Source organism: Alexandromys fortis, unplaced genomic scaffold (genome assembly GCF_014885135.2).
Source record: "Alexandromys fortis isolate MF-2015 unplaced genomic scaffold, M_Fortis_MF-2015_v1.1 scaffold_106, whole genome shotgun sequence".
NCBI lineage: Eukaryota > Metazoa > Chordata > Mammalia > Rodentia > Cricetidae > Alexandromys > Alexandromys fortis.
In genome coordinates this window covers 6,014,722-6,034,602 of record NW_026067980.1, presented here as the reverse complement: position 1 = coordinate 6,034,602, position 19,881 = coordinate 6,014,722, and the positions used below count along the sequence as shown (strand labels likewise).

The 19,881-nt window shown below is 42.1% G+C and overlaps 1 protein-coding gene across 1 annotated transcript in view; it reads left to right on the top strand.

The window, feature by feature from the left end:
• The window catches only part of Dnah12 (dynein axonemal heavy chain 12), a 155,360-nt gene extending 141,284 nt beyond the window's left edge, over positions 1–14,076 (top strand). The window contains exons 68-75 of the mRNA XM_050158197.1: positions 150–383; positions 1,361–1,549; positions 2,895–2,998; positions 6,631–6,835; positions 8,936–9,073; positions 9,885–9,976; positions 11,773–11,840; positions 13,886–14,076. Of these exons, the coding sequence (XP_050014154.1) occupies positions 150–383; positions 1,361–1,549; positions 2,895–2,998; positions 6,631–6,835; positions 8,936–9,073; positions 9,885–9,976; positions 11,773–11,840; positions 13,886–14,076 (1,221 nt within the window). The remainder of the gene's footprint in view (positions 1–149; positions 384–1,360; positions 1,550–2,894; positions 2,999–6,630; positions 6,836–8,935; positions 9,074–9,884; positions 9,977–11,772; positions 11,841–13,885) is intronic.
• The last annotated feature ends 5,805 nt before the right edge of the window (positions 14,077–19,881 follow it).

The following is a 19,881-nucleotide window of genomic DNA, read 5'->3' as shown; positions in this document are numbered from 1 at the left end:
GACCACCGAACATTCAGTAGCACTATGGTAGTAATTCTTTCCACCCCCTTTCTACATACATAGGCAGAGAGAAAAAAGAGAATACCATTTTAAAATAGAAATGAAGTAAAAGAATTTAAAGTTGTTTTTTGCTTCCGTCTTTGCCTCAGCTGTTTATAAATGAATATGACACGATCCCATTCGAAGCTATCACTTACCTGACTGGGGAGTGCAACTACGGAGGAAGAGTCACAGACGACTGGGACAGACGCCTCCTGCTAACCATGCTGGCCGACTTCTACAACCCGCAGATCATTGAGAACCCTCACTACAGGTTTTCTCCCAGCGGGAACTATTTTGCTCCTCCCAAAGGCACTTACGAGGACTACATTGAATTCATTAAGGTAAATGGTCTGAAATGAGGGTAAGACGAGTGAGTGTGTGTGTGTGTGTGTGTGTGTGTGTGTGTGTGTGAGAGAGAGAGAGAGAGAGAGAGAGAGAGAGAGAGAGAGAGAGAGAGAGAGAGAAGGGGGAGAAAGTGTGTGTCTGTGTGTGAGAGAGTGAATGTGCGTGTGTGTGTGTGTGTGTGTGTGTGTGTGTGTGTACTAAGAAGTTGGCTATGTAGGAGGCATTTTACAAACTACTTCATGTTAACGTTCTCTTTACTATCCTCAAAACAGAGAAAGTTTGTGTGAGAGAGAAAAACTATGTGTGTGTGTTTTAATTGAGTTATACCCTCTAATAAACAAGTTTAGACAAGCAAGATTCTAATGAACTTTCAGACTCATTTTGTCCAGGTAATTCTAGACATCAGAAAATCTGAAGCTCGGGGTACTTGATGTTGAGTTGATTCTTAACCCCTTGTTGTTTGCACATCTGCCTTATGAATTAATGCTTTGTAGTAGGAAAGGAAAAAACACACTTTCCTCTGCCCCTGTGGTACTCACAGCTCATGAAAGAAATAGCATATCATTTGTGCTCATGTTAACATTTCATGTATACAGGAGCTTTGGTGAAAGGACTGAAAACCAGAAGAAGTAATTTACTTTGGGGTTTATAAGGCCATTTAAATACGGTGATAACACAGAGGAAAAGCCTTGGGCCTTAAGGGGCAATAAATTGTGAGAAAGTGCTTAAGAAACACATGAGGGAAGCTAATGGAAGATACAGTTACCTAAGTGAAATCTGCAGGTTCACCCAGTACATCTAGTAAGAACTCGCCTCTTCTTGGCACAACACAGACACCTCACAGTTAGGCAGATTAGGGCCTATCTTGGGCCTTTAGCTCAAAATAATGGTTGTGCAAAGGTGGTGTGTTTGGGGGTGGCATATCCTGATCGCCAGTGAACATATGATGCACGCTTAATCTGTTTTCCAATAGAAACTCCCATTTACTCAAGAACCTGAGATATTCGGATTACATGAAAATGTTGACATCTCCAAAGATCTTCAACAAACCAAAGTCCTGTTTGAGTCCTTGCTCCTCACCCAGGGAGGCTCCAAACAGACAGGCTCCTCAGGAAGTGCTGACCAGATCCTGTTAGAAATCACGGAAGACATCCTGGAGCAGGTAATACTTAGTTTAAAATGTGCTGCTCGTGCTGCGGTAGAAATTTCAACTGCACTGGAAACTCCATAAAGCTGGACTCTGACTGTTAGCAACAGTTTCAAGTCTGCTAGGTGGAGAGTAGCTTCAGCTGTGAAAGGTTTGAGGCCAGTAAGGAGAACGTTAACATGAAGTAGTTTGTAAAATGCCTCCTGCGTAGCCAACTTCTTAGTAACTATAGTTGTGGGTGAGCTAATGTGCACAGGATTTATTTTTATTTCTAAATAAAAAGTTTAAAAGACTTTTTTAAAAAATGGAATGTTCTGAACTTGCTGGTTGAAGGTGAACATGGTGTTTTATCTGTACCTTAGGAGTGGGTATCAGTGCTCAGCCTGCAGCTATTCCCTTCCCATGGGATAGCCCAGCAGATAGCCCAGCACACTGATGCTAGCTGAAGTGGAGTGGTACTCTGCTACCATCTTTGTCCAGCGACTAAGGAAAATTCAGACAGATTGCGATCCTCAACAGCAATTTTTTTAGTTCTCTTCCCAGTGTAACTACTGTAAAGATGCACAGACTTCGGTGACAGGCCCCCTGACATGGCAGAATCCGGCCCCTATTCCACTACAGGATTCCCACATAATCCTGGCTCTGGTCATTACAGCGGGGAGGGAAGTGGCACTCTGGGCCACCATAATAGAGGCCAACAATCCTGGCCATCGAGCTGCTGATTTTGCCCTTCAAACCTGCTTCTATAGTTCACCTCTGCAGGGAAAGACTGTTGGCTTCGTGAATGCTGTCTCCAATACGATTCCTAGGAGGGACCTGGAAGAAGATTTGAGATGTATTTGGAGGAGCGCTGAGTCAAGGGTCACTGGAGTGATGCCACTTAGATTCTTGAGACAGAAAGGGCAGCTTAACTCTCAGTTCAAGCATTCCCTAATTGGGAAACTTCCTGAGCACTTCAGGGGTATGAACTCCAATGTCTGAGGACTTCCAGCATTCCGAAGATCTCCCCATCTCCTCACCTCAGTGTCTGTGAATTTTGCATAAGAATCACATTCTAAGTGGCTCTCTCTCCCTACGCTCTGGAACATTTCTGCATTATGAGATTAACTATTTGATCGGAGAGTAATACTTTATTATACATGAACATAAAACAGTTATGAAATTGTAAACACATGTTATCCATGGAAAACAAGACTCAATTTGCAAAAACAAACTACACCGATTTTCAGAACTATAATGTCCAATCTGTAAAGTGAAAATAATGATTACCTATTTGTTAACTGTTATTAATCTTGTAGTCAAATGAAACTTATTGTCTCTTCTGAGAGTAACTTGTGGTTTTCAATGTCTGTTCTCACAGCTCCCGAACGACTTTGACATTGAAGCGGCGCTGCAGCGCTACCCCGTGAGGTATGAAGAGAGCATGAACACCGTGCTAGTGCAGGAGATGGAGCGCTTCAACAAGTAAGTACATCCCCGGGACCTCAGGGGGCAACCACCAAAGCTGGAAACGTGGTTGACTGGTATTGAATTAAAAATCTTAAGACATTATCCAAACATCCAATTTTATTTTTTTTAAGTAGCATGGCCTTTTGTCCCAGGAGAGAATCTTTTATAATGTAAAAATGATGATAAAAAGGAGATCTACTCTTATTGAATAGAAATAGTCATTAATCAAATAACTTCTCATCTGTTACATTACTGTTCTCTTCACAAAGTAAAGATGGGGCTGGAGAGATGACTCAATGGCTATGAGCACTTGCTGCTTTTCCAGTGGACCTGAATTCAGTTCCTGGGAGCCTGAGCAGGCAGCTCACAACCTCCTGGAACTCCAGTTCCATGGTCTCCTTTGGCCTCCTCTGGCCTCCTCTGGCCTCCTTTGGCAACTGCTCTTATTTGCTCATAGCCGTACACCAATACCTAAACATACACAGAATTTTAAAATTTAAATTAAAGACAGAGTGAGCCCGGATTAGGTCTCCATGCCCTTTCTCCCAGTTTCTGCTGCTACCATGTGCTTCCTCTCTTTATGTTTAAGTTCTGTAGCCATCAGACTTGCCCTTGTTTATGTGTTGGTTGGCTTTGAGACAAAGTATAGCCTAAGCTGGCCTCCAACTTGCTAAGCTGGCCTTGAACCACTAAACCTGCAGCCTCCACTTCTGCAGACGCTGCGGAATTATAGGAGTGCACCGCTATGTCTGACTCCCTTTTCTTACTGAAGTTGGCTAGGTATTCCATGATAAACAAATTATTTGCTCTGACTTTTATGAACTTTTTGTAATTCAATAGTAGATCAAGAAAGAGAAAATTTGTTTTGTTATAAGTTTTCTGTAATATTTATGTTTGTTTTGTTTTCTGGTCTTGTTGACATATTAAAGTAAATTATATTAAAATATCATGTTGTTCTATTTAACTCTGGATTTTTGAGGGATGTAGTTTGTTTATTTGCTTGCCTCTTTATTTTGTGGTACTAAAGACTGAAACCTAGAGCCTCATATGCTAAGAAGATGTACTACAACTGAGTCACATCCGCAACCATAATTCAGTATTTCTTATACAAATACTGTGATTATATATACATGTGTGTATATAAATACATATATACATGTGTATATATACATATATATAATAGTATTCACCAAAATAGTCCGTAAATCAAAAGAAATCCTTATAAAAGTTCAAATGCCCTGCGTCATAGCTGTAGGAAAAAAATTTAGAATTCATATAATTCAAAAAGAATCAGAAAGTATCTCAAATATCTAATGCAGTTATAAGCAAAAGGAACAAAGCCGGAGCATCACACGACCTAAACTCAAAGACTACTATCAAATGGTATAACTGAAACAGCTTTAACCACTGGGACAGAATAGAGAGCCCAGGAAACAGAAGACACACATTTGTAGTCAAGTGATCATGACAGCGGTGCCAGTGACACCGCGGAGGAGCTACAGTCTCAGCATAAGTGGTGCTGGGCAAATGCCTGTGTTAGGGCAAAAGTGTTGAAATAAGAAGCGGCGGGGCTGCGTCCCCAACACCCCGGCCGCTTGGTTAGCTCATGCCCGAAATAACAACACACAAACTGTATTCATTTAAGAACTGCTTGGCCCATGAACTCTAGCCCTTACAGGCTAATTCTCGCACCTGGACTAGCCCATTTCTAATGATGTGTGTAAGCACCCCAAGGTGCGCTTACCAGGAAGATTCTAGCCTCCGTCCATCGTGGATCTGAGCTTCATGCGTCTGCCTCAGAGCGCAGAGCTATCGTGTCCATCCAGCAGAGCTGAGCATGGCGCCTCTCCGGGAGCAGAGCAGAGTCTGACCTCACTTCCTCTTCCGCCCAGCATCCTATTCTGTTTTCTCCTCCCATCTATGCTTTTACCTATGAGGGCCAGCCAAGCAGTTTCTTTATTGCTCAGCCAATGAAATCAACAGATTGATATGACACTCCCACATCACAAAAGAATAAAATCAAACCTTGTATCATACCACATTCAAAACTAACTCCAAATAGATAGATTTAACACAAGCCCTGAACGTGTTGGGGGCATGTGTTTCACCAACAGCCTGCATGCTTGACATGCAGGGTGCTGAGTTCCCTCACCAAACACACAGGCCTGCGACTATAACACTGGTGAGAGGAAGCAGGGAGGAAGCTGAGAGCTTCAGTCTGACAGCGATTTTTTTTTTCATTAAGATCTGACCCTCAAAGGCAAAGACAGACAAATGAATTACCTCAAAATAGAGATTCTCTGTATCTAAGGAAGCAATCATGGGGTGAGAGCTTTATAAAATATGTAAGGAATTCCCACAGATTCCAGAAATAAAACAAATATTCTGATTAATCAGTGGGCAAGAGACTGGAACACACATTCTAACACAGATCTCCAGAAGCTAGGTATTAGAAGACAGGCTAACACTATCCTAAGAGCCATCCCTCACTCCCATGAAAATAGCCAGTAGAAAATAAACTGGTGTATCCATTATGTGAGCACGGAGGGGCCTCAAACAAAAATATCATATGACCCAGAAGTATCATTTTTGAGTATTTACCAAAGATTTTCAATCAATATGTCAAAAAGATGTCTGTATTCCTATGTTTACTACACTGCTGCTCACAATAACAATGTTACAGAATAACATCTACCCATGAAAACATAAAGGGAATGTGTCCCACCATACGGTGAACAGGATCTACCCCCTCCAGAGGAAGGCATTGTGGCATTCGGGACAGCAGGGATGGGACCAAAGAACATTTGCTAAGTGAAATGAGCCAGACCTAGAAAGACGAATACTGCATCTTCTTGTGTTTGTGCACAAGTAATCTTCTATGACAAAGGGTGCAACTGTAGTTATCAGAGCCTGGGAGACGGCAGTAAAGGTGTACAAAGTCTCAGCTAGACAGAAGGAAAGAGCTTGGTTTGTCAGAACAGTCACACAACATGAATAATACAGATAATAATTTTGTACATTACATTTTAATATCATAAAAGTATAAATATCCAATGTTCTATGACATAAAATATGAAATATTTAAAATAATGAAGTTAGCATTATTTTCCAATTATATTAAAAATTATAATAGCACCTTTATTCCATAAATACACAATTATATTTATCAGCATATAATTTTTAAAGTTATCTAGGTCCTCAGCAATAATAGCCAGAGAAGTATTTGATAATATTTTATATCAATATCAAATAATAATAAATTGATATGCTACTGGTTTATTCTATATTTCAAAATAGTATGCCACTTGTGGTGGTGTACACCTTTAATCCAGCACTGAGGAAGCAGAGGCAGGGGGATCTCTGTGAGTTTAAGGCCAGTCTGGTCTACAAAGCTAATTCTGGGTCATCCAGAGCTACATAATAAGACCCTGTCTCAAAAAAGAAAAAGTAACTGATGGCTAAAATGAAAAATGTTCATTCAAATGGCACCTGCAGCTACCTCACACACTACCTAGCAAGTGGGCACAGCCATGCTTCAGGAAACACTCCCGTAGGACTGTGGCTGCTTCCAGCTGTCTTTCCTGGCCAATGACATGAGGGTATTTACTGCCAAGTGTATGTGGATGACACAGTTTCTTTCAATGCAGCTTGATCAGAACGATACGTAACACTCTGCAGGACCTTAAGAAGGCGATCAAAGGTGTGGTTGTAATGGACTCTGCCTTGGAAGCCCTTTCAAGCAGCTTGCTTATTGGGAAGGTTCCAGAAATATGGGCGGAAAGGTCTTACCCAAGTCTGAAGCCCCTTGGAAGTTACATTACAGATTTCCTAGCCCGGCTGAATTTTTTAAAGGTAAAATATTGAGAGAGAGACAGAGAGAAAGAGAGAGAGAGAGAGAGAGAGAGAGAGAGAGAGAGAGAGAGAGAGAGAGAGAGATTGATAAATGGTGGATGCATAATAGATAATTTTATGCTTAAAATATGTATTATTCAAATAAAAATATTCATTCAAGTATTGTCAGAAATTAGCACATAGCACATTGTTGAGTAGAGAGATATGAGTCATTTTAAGGTCCCTAGGTTGACTGGAATGTGATCAGTAGTTTCCTGGTTTATCTGACCAAAATGTATGAATATATAAAATGCATGTTTTGAAGTACTGAGTAGAAAACGGAAATTTTACTTTAGTCAAACTCAAGTGACATTTATATTTATGAAAGTTTTAAGTTTGAGATTCCCAAACACTACTGTTTAATGTTGTCCTGTGATTCTAACACTCAGAAGTCACAAAAAGCTCAAGGCTCAGACTTAGCGACATTTGTCCTTCATCTTAAAAATCAGAGCTTTTTTCCTACCTTATCTCAAAAGGAAAAAAATGGGAGAAGTTCTTTGACTCTCCCTTCCCGCCGCACCCGCACATACATGTACACAAAGATGTTCAGAGCTCAGGAAAGTAAAAGACAAGAAACTGGTTTCTTCCTCAATCCTCTGCTTTCTTGTCTGAGAGTTTACTTTTACAGGAAGGTAGAGTGTGAGGAAAATTGCAGGGGTACTTTGAGAGCAGGGTAGAACTTGTAGCAAGAGCTTCAGCCAGTGTTTCTGCATCTTTGGCTTACGCTGTGTCTCTGGCCACCATGACTGGGCGTGTGATTGGCCGGACATTATTCACATGCCCCCCTCGAGGACTCCGTAGAATTCTGTCCCCAGAAAGGCTCGAGCTGCGCATGCAGGCAGAGTGGAAGAAGGGCAATAAAACCTTCTCAGGAGCAGAAAAGAAAACAGGCGCTCACTCAGCACAGACAGGACCACCTAGCAGTCCGGCTAAGAGTGAAGACGTCCTGAAAGTAAAGGCACACTTGAAAATACACCCTGGCTCCAGGTCAGAAGGATCTTGAGTCGGACACTAGGAGGTTTGGCTTTACTTTGGTGGCTACTGAGGAATTATGCAAGGTGATAAATCTGCTCTAAACTATGCATGGTCAGTGTAGCACGAAACCTAATTGGTATTCATAATAAAAGCCCAGAGTCAGATATAGGGGTTCATGCTGAAACATCAGAGAAATAGAGAAGCCAACCCCTAGAGAGTTCTTACCTCTACCAGTGCTCAGACCAAAAGCGTGATCCAGTCTCTACAAATTATCAGACTGCATCGGTCTCCTCTAATCCTCAGACTACCTTGAGCTCCTGTCTCCTCCCTCCCAGCCACATCACTCCTATCTCCGCCTCCCTAGTGCTGGAATTAAAGACTTGAGATCCCAAGTGTTGTGACCACCTTTGTGTGAGCTCTGTTTCTCTTTCAGACAGATTCAATCTTGTGTAGCCGGGTGGCCTTGAACTCACAGAGATTCTGCCTCTGTCTCCCAAGTGTTGGGATTAAAGCTGTGTTCCACCTCTGCCTGGCCTCTAAGGTTGACTAGTGGCTTAACTCTGCACTCTGATCTTCAGGCAAGGTTTATTTGTTAGATTACAAACAAAACACCTCTACAAGTCTGAAGTGTTTCAACGACATGATTCAGACACTGGGAGGACGGGAGCAAGAGGACCGTGCACACTGGAGCAGAAAGAAGATTGCGAATCCCTGATCCGGAATAGGCAGTGCCCATGCAAACAAGGGGATTGTCAGGGTTCGAGATCTGGAAAGGCGCCAGCTCTAGCGAGTTATACTGTTAGTTAAGGGCTGACATTTCTAAAGGTGGTGGCTCTTCATTGCACTCAACAATATAATGAATACCCACAATTACAGTTGGCCTTTTCACATTTGACTTTTTCAAGTTAAATTTAATCAAATTAATGCTAAAGCCATTTTTTTTAATTTCCAAGAAGAATAAATAGAAAGAAAAAAAGAGGGGAGGGGGAGCAATTGATGTTGGGGAGACAAGTGAAATCCGAGTCAGGGATTGTTTATATGGTGCTTTTGTGAAAACAGACATAACGTATCTTGTTTCCTTTATAGGAATGGTACAACTTGGGAAAACCCAATGTGTTTTGGATTTCTGGTTTCTTTTTCACCCAAGCTTTTTTAACTGGAGCTATGCAGAATTATGCCAGAAAATATACCATCCCGATTGATCTACTAGGCTACAAATTTGAGGTACAACAGTATGATATTAAATCAGTCATATGTTTAAGCAAGAAGAATTTGCAAAATTTATATACTAAGGTCCAATATAACCAAATTATTTTTCTATTCTTTATGTTTTATAAAGTATGTAATTCTTGGCTTACTATATTTAGAACTTTTGTAATGTCAATATCTAGTACAAACAACCCAGTATTGTTTTTATGTTAACAAAAATTAATGTGATAAAATGCTTCGCAATAACTATACAAGGCTGAGTAGATAGCTCAGTTAGTAAAATGCTTACCACATAAGTTTGGGGACCTGAATTCTACCCCTAGAACCCATGTAAAACTGCTGGCCATGCCAGACAGTGGTAGCACACACCTGTTGTAATCCCAGCACTTGGGAGGCAGAGGCAGATGGATCTCTGTGAGTTTGAGGACAGCCTGGTCTACAAAACAAGTTCCAGGACAGCTAGGGCTACACAGAGAATCCCTGTCTTTGAAAAAAAAAAAGAGGAGAAAACCTCTGGCCAGATGACATGCATTTGTAACCCCAGTGCTAGAGAGGTGGACAGGCAGACAGGCAGACAGGCAGATACCTGGGACTCACTAACCAACAAAGCAAGGGAGATGGCTCCTGAAGAATAACACACTCATTCACATCCATGTTCATATACCTGCACGTGCACGCACACATACAGAGAGCAACTATATAATATTGTATGTTTTTAGATATTATACAGGTGTTTTTCTTGCTATGCCTGACTGCTGAGCCACAGTTCTCCCCGTGAGATGAAGGCGTGTGCTGAAGAACACTGACAGTGTGGGTCTCTTCTCAGGTGATCCCTTCCCATGACTCTGACACTGCGCCAGAAGATGGTGTTTACATTCACGGGTTATATCTTGATGGCGCACGCTGGGATAGGAGCAGGTTAGTACTTTAAGTGCAAACCCTTTACCACCATAGATTAATCATAGATATGATGGGGGTCTCCTGTCTTTTTCCAAACCAAAGGATCTCTTCTCTGAGAAGTAGCCTGTTACCAGAATTCTTACACAAGGCAAGTCATTATTCAGGCTGGGACAGTTGATGGGTGATTATTTTTAGCTCCTAACAATTTTAGCTAATGTTTTAGTGGTCTCATTAGTACAAAAGTTAGCTGAAATTATTTCCCTGCTTCTATTTGATAACCGCTCCCTTCCATCTTATAATGTGTAGGACTGAGTCAATTTTAAACAACTGACAGTTTAATAAAGCTTCTATTTAGTGATTGGAAATCTGCTTACATTTGATTGTGTCTGTGTGGGAATATGTATGTATAAGTGCGTGTGTCTATGTGTATGAGTGTGTATATATGTATGTGTCTCTGTGAATATGCATGTATAAGTATGTATGTGTGTGTCTGTGTGTCAATATGTATGTATAAATTTGGGTATGTGTATGTGTGTGTGTCTGTATATGTGTCTGTGTGTGTATGAATGAGTATATTGTGTGTGTGTGTCTCTTTGTGTGTATAGACAGAGATTCCCAGCTTTGTTCTTTGAAACACAGAGGAAACTATTAAGTTTTTCCCAGCTTAAAATAAGTAAAGGTGTGAAGAAAAGGCAGAACATTTCCCTTTGAGCCATGGTTCTTAACAATTCATTTACCTACACGTTCTATTGTTCAAAGATAGGATTGGACTCTGCTCCTAAATCTGTGGAAAATAAGGTAGGAAAATCACTGCAGAAGAAGCAATACACTAATGCTACAGAGATAATTTCAAGACAGACTTAATGAAGAGGCCCAGCTACTACATAGCCTCTGTGGGCTTGTAATCCTATCATAATGCAATATGCATTCAGTCCAACTGCAGAAGGCCCCACAGTCTATCACAGTCTCAACTGTTTAAAAGTCCAAGTCTCCTCTGAGACTCATAACAATATCTTAACTTTAATAATCCCCTGCAAACTACTGAATTATATTCCCCACACAACTGTAGTCCAGGCTGGCCTTGAATTCCTTATCCCCCTGCCTCATCCTCTCAAGTATAGTACTGCTGGTGTGCACCACCATGGCTGGTTTTGCCCCACATCAGTTTATTGCCATTTTCTTTTGCCTTCTTAAATTATTTAATTTTCCTTCCTTCCTTTCCCCCTGCCCAAGAAATGTGGCATACTAGAAGAAAACAGATTCTCTAGAGAGGCAGACCTATTTTTTTAACTTTAATTTATTTTATATTTGTTTTGTCTTGTTTATCAGAGTCTCCCTCTGTGTCCAGGAGTGACCTTGGGCTCAGTAGTGCTCCTGACTTAGTGGTGCTAATTTGCAGGGCTGTGTCACCACGCCCAGCTCAAGCTTGGATCTTGACCCTGTTGGGAACTGGAGGATTATCTAGTCTTTGAGCCTCTGTCTGTGGGGTGGGAATGGACATGATCATCGTGAGGGTGCAGTGTGCTAGCACAGGGTCTGCCTCAGGAGCGATTCTTAAAAACTGGCAGGCGCTGCTGTTTGCTCGCCGCGTCATACTTCGCCTTTCCACAGTCTTCAGTGTTTCTCAGCTCGCCACTGCCTCATCCTCCTCCCTTCCCCTCCCCCTTTCCACTCGTCCTCCCTTTGTACATAAATCTAATTTTTAAAATATCTTTGGTCCTCTCTCATACTGAAGGCCAGTGTCCAAATTGCAGTTTCGTTCTAATAGCAAAATTCAGAAATAACTAATAATATCCATCAATTTCTCTTTGCAGTGGATTGCTTGCTGAACAACATCCCAAACTTTTGTTTGACCTGATGCCCATCATATGGATAAAACCAAGTAAATATGTAACAGAATATGTAGAGTCTTACAGAGAATAATTATTTCCTTGAATAACTTTTTGCTGAAACCTTTTAGGTTTTAATTCATTTGTGATTTATACAAGATGGAATGTCTGTGCTGTAAATGTCTTGGGACCATTGCTCTGCTTCTTTATGCTATTAGCCTATATAAGATACAGGTTTAAGGGCTGGAGAGATGGCTCAGCAGTAAAGAGCACTTGCTGTTCTTCCAGAGGGCATAAGTTCAGTTTCCAGCCCCCACATCTGCCATCTGGTAACTATAGACCCAGGGGATCTGGTGGTAACTCCAGCTCCTGGTGATTTGACACCCTGTCTGGCCTCAGCAGGCACCAGCTCACACATGACACACAGAGAGAGAGAGAGAGAGAGAGAGAGAGAGAGAGAGAGAGAGAGAGAGAGAGAGAGAGAGAGAATATAAATTCGAAAATAACCATCTTCTTAAGATACCATTTTGTTTATTCCATCCTCACACTTCTGTGACAAATCTCACGGTGTGACAGCCCTCTTTCCCCTTCCCACACTTTGGCTGAGTGCCTTTGCTAAGTGTGCATAATACAAAGGGCTTGATGCAGACTGTGCGAATGCCCAGCATTTTCTGGCTGTAAGAGACCCATAGGCCTTGGAGCCAACCAGGAGATGGGATCGAGGTCAACTTTACCCCTTAGAGGACGCACTTGCTCTTTCTACCATCATCATTTTTTTCTAAAAGTAAACTAAACAGTAACAATGAGACTCATTCATTTTTCTAATTTTTTAAAAAAAATTTAATTTCACTCTTTTGAAGTGCTTCTGATCAAACCTAGGGCCTCACACTTATTAGACAAGTGTTCTAACAGTGAGTTACACCCCTAGCCCCAATTTTTTAGTCTTAAATACAGTGGATGAACATATTCACAAATTACCTGCAATCTCCACCCAACCTATCAAATATCTTCCCTATTAATGTGATTCAACTATGACTAGCGTGGCTTTCATTTAGAAAAACCCTTCTAAGAATTGTACATCAATTATTTTTTGAGTTTGCAGAAGTTGGTATATTTTATCTATTTAGTAACCTGCTAAAAACAAGCAGGAAATTCAGCTTCTTCTAATTGGCATGTTAAGGCAGGCTGGCAGGTAAAGCCAGCCTCACACCTTCAGGGATACCTTCCTTCTTGGCATTTGCTTCATTTCTCATTCCAAACGTCAAGTGCAGTTCTAAGGAGTTCTACTAGAGTTCTAGGCAGTTTCTCCCAAATCTCCTCCATCACACACACTATAATTGACTTTATATATAATTAATATAAAGGACTTCTTCCCCATCTTGTCCTCTTTCTCCTCCATCCCATATCCTCCAGAGATTTTTCATGCCTTCCCAGGGATCAAAACTATTCTGTAAGATTTATGTTTATGGGGCTGAAGAGATAGCTCAGCATTAAGGACACTTGCTTCTCTTCCAGAGGACCCATGTTGCCTTCCCAGCACCCATGTTGGATGGCTCACAAGTACCTGTAACTCCATTTCCAGGGGATCCAGTGACCTCTCTGGACTCTGGAGAGTTGAATTCAGGTTCACATACTCTCATACCCACACAAAGATACACACATGTATACACGTAATTACTTGAAAGAGTTTAATTATTAATTTGTTTGTATATGCTATGTGTGTGCAGGTGCCTGTAGGAGTCAGAAAAGGACATTAAACATCCTATATCTAGAGTTACAAAAGGTTGTGAGCTGCCAGATGTAGGTGCTGGGAACTGAACTGGGTCCTCTGGAACAGCAGCCAGTGCTCTTAACTACTAAGCCTTCTCTCCAGTCCCATAAGAGCAAAACTTCATAATCAACTCTTGATGTCTAGACCCAGACTCATGAAGCGTATGAAAGCGCTTGCCTTGATATACCGTTAAAACATCTCCATCTTTCCAATATCATACTCAAGATCTTGGCCATGCTACTACAAAGTAAGTAGTTGTTCTTTTAGAAACAATCGCTGTTTCCTCTTTCTTCAATGGAAATATCTCTCTTTTTTTTCTTTTTCAAGATGAAAAATCTAAGATTGTGAAGTCAAACGCTTATATCTGTCCCCTCTACAAGACAAGTGAACGAAAAGGAACTCTTTCCACTACAGGACATTCCACCAACTTTGTCATTGCAATGCTGCTAAAAACGGACCTGCCTGTCCAACACTGGATCAAGCGTGGTGTGGCGATGCTCTGTCAGCTGGACAACTAAACTGAACACATTTAGAAAACATCTGATAACTTTTTAATCTTCACTTATAAAAACATTCTCAAACTGACGTCCTTCCTTGAACGGGTCTTTTCTTCCCAGCTACCTGACAACATTACGCACGAGCATTTTAAATACTTAAAAGCACAGTGAAGAAAATATTAAGGCAAAGGCCATTAATATGTATTATTAAGAAATTATTTCAACATCTCAAAGTACTCTTGTGACTAACAAGGAAGCGAAGGTGGAATGGTAAAGCTGGCTGGTGGTCAGTGCCGGTTTCCTTGGCTGCAGCAACATTGCCCTTCTTGGCATTTCATTTTTCATTGGAAATAGCAAGTGTTCCTTTTTTAAATTTCTTCTTCTGTTTTATTACTAGAATTGGACTTTAGTCTATTCAGTGTAATGTGGAGAGTGAGTGAGAGAGAGTTGGGAGGGGCATGGTTACCACAGGGCCTGTGTGAGGAGCAAAGAATGACTGTTGGGGGGGTTAGGATCTGCTTCTACCTTGGGATCTAGAGAATAGAATTCAGGTCGTCGGGCTTGCATACCAAACACCTTTACCCTCCAAGCCAGCCTGCTGACTCTCTCTCCCCTTTGTTACTTTTAACACTTGATATTCTTATTACTTAGTGTGCATTGATCATATTAATATACACTGTGGATTTTATAAATATTTCAACAAAACAAGAATTTAATCAAAATTGCATTTTGTTGTGGGTCTGGGGAGATCACTCAGTTGTGATTGCCATTTAGGCATGAGAACCTGAGTTCAGTGTCCAGAACCCAAGTACAAAATCTAGACGTGGTAGCTGGAGAGAAAACTCAGCAGTTAGAATATTACAGTGCTCCTGCAGACAAGCTGAGGTCAGTTCCCAGCACCCAAGTCAGGTGGCCCCAGGGGATCCAGCACCCTCCTCTTGCTTGTTTAGGCACTGTGCTCATGTGCAGACGCCCACACATAGATGAGCACACATACGCATCATTTTTGAAAATTTCAAGTTCTTAAAAAGCGAACACCGACAAAGGGAATGAGCCAGCAAGTGTCCGTCAAGCTGCAGCCCAGGAACCTGCACAGGTGCAGGAGAGCGGCCTCCCCAGTTTCAGCAACCACTAGCTTTATAAATTTTTTCCTTTTTTTTACTGTTTGGGTAATATGAATTAAAAGAAGAAATATAAATACCACATGGGGATTGCCCCAACCAAAGAAATCTGAAATATATAGTAAATGCTATTTTTCCTTTGTTGTTCATTTTGGATGCTGGTGATTAAAGATGAAATTTTATGCCCTTATTTATTCCTAGGATGACGGGAGAATTTGCTTTCTTACATAGTTCTCTCTGAAGTGTGCAGTAACAAGTTCCTCAAAAATCAAATGTTTACCTTCAAAGGAAAAAAAAGAGAGAGAAGAAGCTGAACGTAGTGGCATGCACTTTGTAATTCCAGGGCTGAGAATGTGGAGACGGGCAGATCCCTGGAACTCACTGTCCAGCCTGCCTAGTTAGCAAACCCTAGGTTCTCGGTCAAAAGAGATTGTCTCAAAGACAAGAAGGTAGCTGGAAAGATGGCCCAGTGGTTGGGAGTTTTTGCTGCTCCTGCAGAGGAACTGGGCTCGGTTCTCAGCCCCCACATCAGGTGGCTCACAACTACCTGCAACTCCAGGTCTAGGGGATCCAACACCCTCTTCTGGCCTCCAGGGGCACCTACACACAGAGGGACACATACATACATGCAGGTACACACACATGCACATAAAATAAAAATCTTATAAAAAGGTGGATGGTTTCTGAGGAGTAATACCTCTAGGTTGATCTCTGTCTGAACACATGTACACTGTGTGTGCAATACCTCAACACACACACAAATTTAAAAATAACTTCTGTATTGTCATCCCTTTCTTGGGGTCCCAAGGGTGCTTAAGGCTACAGTGACTCTGTGGAGCAGTTATTCTTTGGTGGTGATGGGGATTTAACCAGAGGTCTTGTGCATGTTAACAAGTCCTCTGCCACTGAGCTATAGCTCCAGTCCACGTTTTTACTTTCTACTTTGAGACAGGGTGCCACTAAGTAGCCTGGGCTAGCTGCAAACTCACTCTGTGGCCCAAACAAGCATTGGGCCTGGAATCTTCCTGTCTTAGCCTTCCCAGCAGCTAGGGTTGCAGGCCAGTGCTACTAGGATCAGGAGTCACGTCACCTCTGATAATGCCATCCGAGCAAAACTGCCTCCTCCTCTTAAGTAAGAAATTCTGGTCTCCAGTGGCAAAATGATTTTTTTTCATGGTCAACCCCCTGCAAATACTTTATATCTGCCAAGTTGGATGAAATCTTTTAAATGTGATGAATCTAGAAGTGAAGAAAAGAGGTCATGTTTCCAGGCAGCACAAACCCACATGTGAAAAACAAGGAGAACATGCCAGACTGTCTTATGATCAAGTATTTATAGTAAAGCTATTTATAATGCTCGCCAGAGGGGAGTGGAGCTTCAGATGCACCTGCCACATGGGAGCCAGAGCTGTCCTCGAGGATAAACAAAAGGTAAAGTTAGTCTTTAGAGCCTGTTCTATACTAAAATGGCAATGTTCTTTTCCAACCCTGGAGAAACGCTGGCTTGTTCCCACTGCTGCTCTTCCTGTTCTGTGATGTGTTTACTCCCATGGTGCGCTCACTTTCACTTAACCACGTAAAGTAGTATTAGCACGACATGCTCTGTGTATCCGGAAGATCTTCTGGGTGCTAGAATCATTTAGACATGTTCTGTCTAAAATAAGTCAATTTCAAATTGAAAATTTGAATTTCAATATTGCAAAAATGGCCTGGGCTTAAAAAAAAAAACCCTTTCATTTAATTATTTATTTACAAATAGTTTTGTTTGTTTTTGTTGTTGTTTTACCTTTTTTGCTTTGAATTTTGAAGTTAGCATGTAAATGGGTTTCGTTACATTTTCAGACACACATGTTATACTTTCCTCCTTCCTTTCTCTCGGTTTTGCCCTCCCTGCCTCTCTTGCGCAGCCCCTTCCTTGTCCATACAGTCCCCTTTTGACTTTCATATCATATGTTTTCATCGCTCTCCTTTGGCCCCCTTCTCCCTCCTTTAAAACCATATCTTCTTCTGGTCCCTTGCTACTGTCCTGTAGCGTGTGTGTGTGGCAGAGAGGCGGGGCGGTGTGGGATGTACTTCTCTATTGCTCTCCACTCCTCTTTAATTTTTCCTTTATTCTTAACATTTTTATGGGTGCATATAATGAAATACGATCATATATTGTCCCCCAACATGTCATCCTCCCAGCTTCTTGTCCTTCTTTTGTTTTGTGGGTTTTTTTTCCTTTTGTCACCCACTAAGTTCATACGTGTGTGGGTGGATGTGGGGCCATCCCACAGAGCGTGGAAACCCTGTCAGTAGCCACACCCTTTTTAGAAATGATTTTCACTCACCTAGGAGACAGCAACTGACAATGGTTTTGCCATAAGAGATGGGGTCAGAGGTCATCTGCTCCATCTACGCCAGAATTTGAAGAGTCTGATCTTGTGCAGGTCTGCAGGTAACCGTGGCTGCTGTGAAGTCTTGAGTGTCACTGAAAGCTAGCCATCAGGGGTGAGTATTACTGGTTTCCTGCGTCAAAGTTTTTAGAGTCTTCAGCAGATGGGGAGGAGAGCTACAAATGACTTTCAGGCATGATACAGCTGTTGCACATGTCAGTGCACAGCAGCTGTGGTTATAGCGCAGCACCTACGTAAAATGAAGCCAGTTTAATGCTAGCATGGATGCAGGAGAGGTTCTGTGAGGCCCTGCATCTCACTGAGGAACCACTGACACTTGATAGCTGCTGAGCGAGGGAAGGTCACTCTCTGTTGTCTGGGTTTCTGACCTGCCTGGTTCCCACAGTCGTTAGGTCCCAAAGAAATCACATAGAGGTCTATGTTAATGATAAACTGATTGGCCCATTAGCTCAGGCTTCTTATTAACCCTGATAACATATATTAATCCATTATTCTTATCTATGTTAGCCACATGGCTCGGTACCTTTTTCAGTGGGGTAATCACATCTTCCTTCTTCTGTGGTTGGGATAGGACTGGGGAGAAATGGGCTTCCTCCTTCCCAGAATTCTCCCGTTCTCATTGACCCGCCTCTACTTCCTGTCTGGTTGTCCCGCCTATGCTTCCTGCCTGGCTACTGGTCAAACAGCGTTTATTTAAAACATAGTTGACAGAATATAGACAGTTATCCCAGACCAACTCTCTTTCAGGGAGTGGCTTCTGGTAGGTTTCTAATGCTCTAGAGGATGCCCCACACCCATGTACAGAAATGGGCAGCACTAATTGGACTCAGGGGGCTTTTGATAGCACTAAACTATCAGTTATTGTGAGTAAAGAGGGGCCGTGGCAACCGCCTGTGTTGTTTTGGAGACTGCAGAGATCTGCTCCACCTTATTTTTTGGTACCAGGCCTTTCACTAAACCCTGTGCTCACCAATTATCTAAACTGGCTGACTAGGAAGTTCCAGGAATCTACCTATGTGTAACCCTGTCCCCTCAGTGTTGGTCTTAGAAGTCTGTGCTGCTACACCCTCCTTTCCCATGGGTGCTGGGGTACAAACTTAGGTCCTCATGCTTGTGTACAAACTGAGCCATCTCCAAAGCAGTTTTAATTTGTATTTCCCTAATGGCTAAGTAGGTTGATATTGAATACCACTTTAGATATTTACTGGGCATTTTCTTTTGGCTGGTTTTTGTTTACTAAATAGTATCTTTATTTATGCCTTGAAATTTTCATGCATTAATACAAGCCATCTTAAATGCCCATCCACTACTACTTCTCTCCAGCTCCTCCTAGCCCTTCCCTCTCTTACCCCAGCTTCATGCTCTCTGGTTCAGTGCTATCAAAAGCCCCCTGAGTCCAATCAGTGCTGCCCATTTCTGTACACAGGTGTGGGGCATCCCCTGGAGCATGAGCAACCTACCAGAAGCCACTTCCTGAAAGAGAGTGACCTTCCCTCGCTCAGCTATCAAGTGTCAATGGTTCCTCAGTGAGATGCAGGGCCTCGCAGAGCCTCTCCTGCATCCATGCTAGCATTAGACTGGCTTCATTTTACATAGGTGCTGGGCTATAACCACAGCTGCTGTGAGTTGTGTGCCACAGCTGTATCTTGTCTGAACATCATTTGCAGCTCTCCTCCCCATCTGCCAGTTCTTATATCCTTTCTGCTCCTTCTTCCTCGGTGTGCCTTGAGATGGGGGTGTGGATATATGTGAGTCACCCATGGCTGAGCACTCACAGTTACTGACACCCACACTGAACCCATGTGTGGGTCTCTATATTACCACTCATCATAAACAGGAGCTTCTCCAGCAAGGATTAGAGCAGCATAAATTTATGGTTATAAACCATAGAAAGCAGTTTTTGATAGTGTATCTATTTAGGAAAACAGCCATAGTAGGCTCCCTCCACTGACTTGTGGTCTCCTCAAGCAGCATGACCAGGCTGACCGTGCCAAGCATGAAATCCCTCCTGTGGAGCAGGCATCATGGCCGATCAGTAAGTGGTTAGTTCTCACACTACAGGAAAACAATCTTCCTGAGCATGCTGTTATTGTGGTATGTGGGATCCAGTGCTGGGAAGGCTCTTGATGTCTTCTCTCCTCCAGAAGCCTGCCGAGCACCTTCTGGTACTATAGCATCTAGTTTACTGGTTTCATTTGAGAACTATCTCTACAGTTCATTAGCCCTCTTATTATCTAGATCATTTGAGGGTTTGGGTACTTATTTTTGCAGTTGTTTATATATTTTAGATATTAATGTCTGGTGTATAG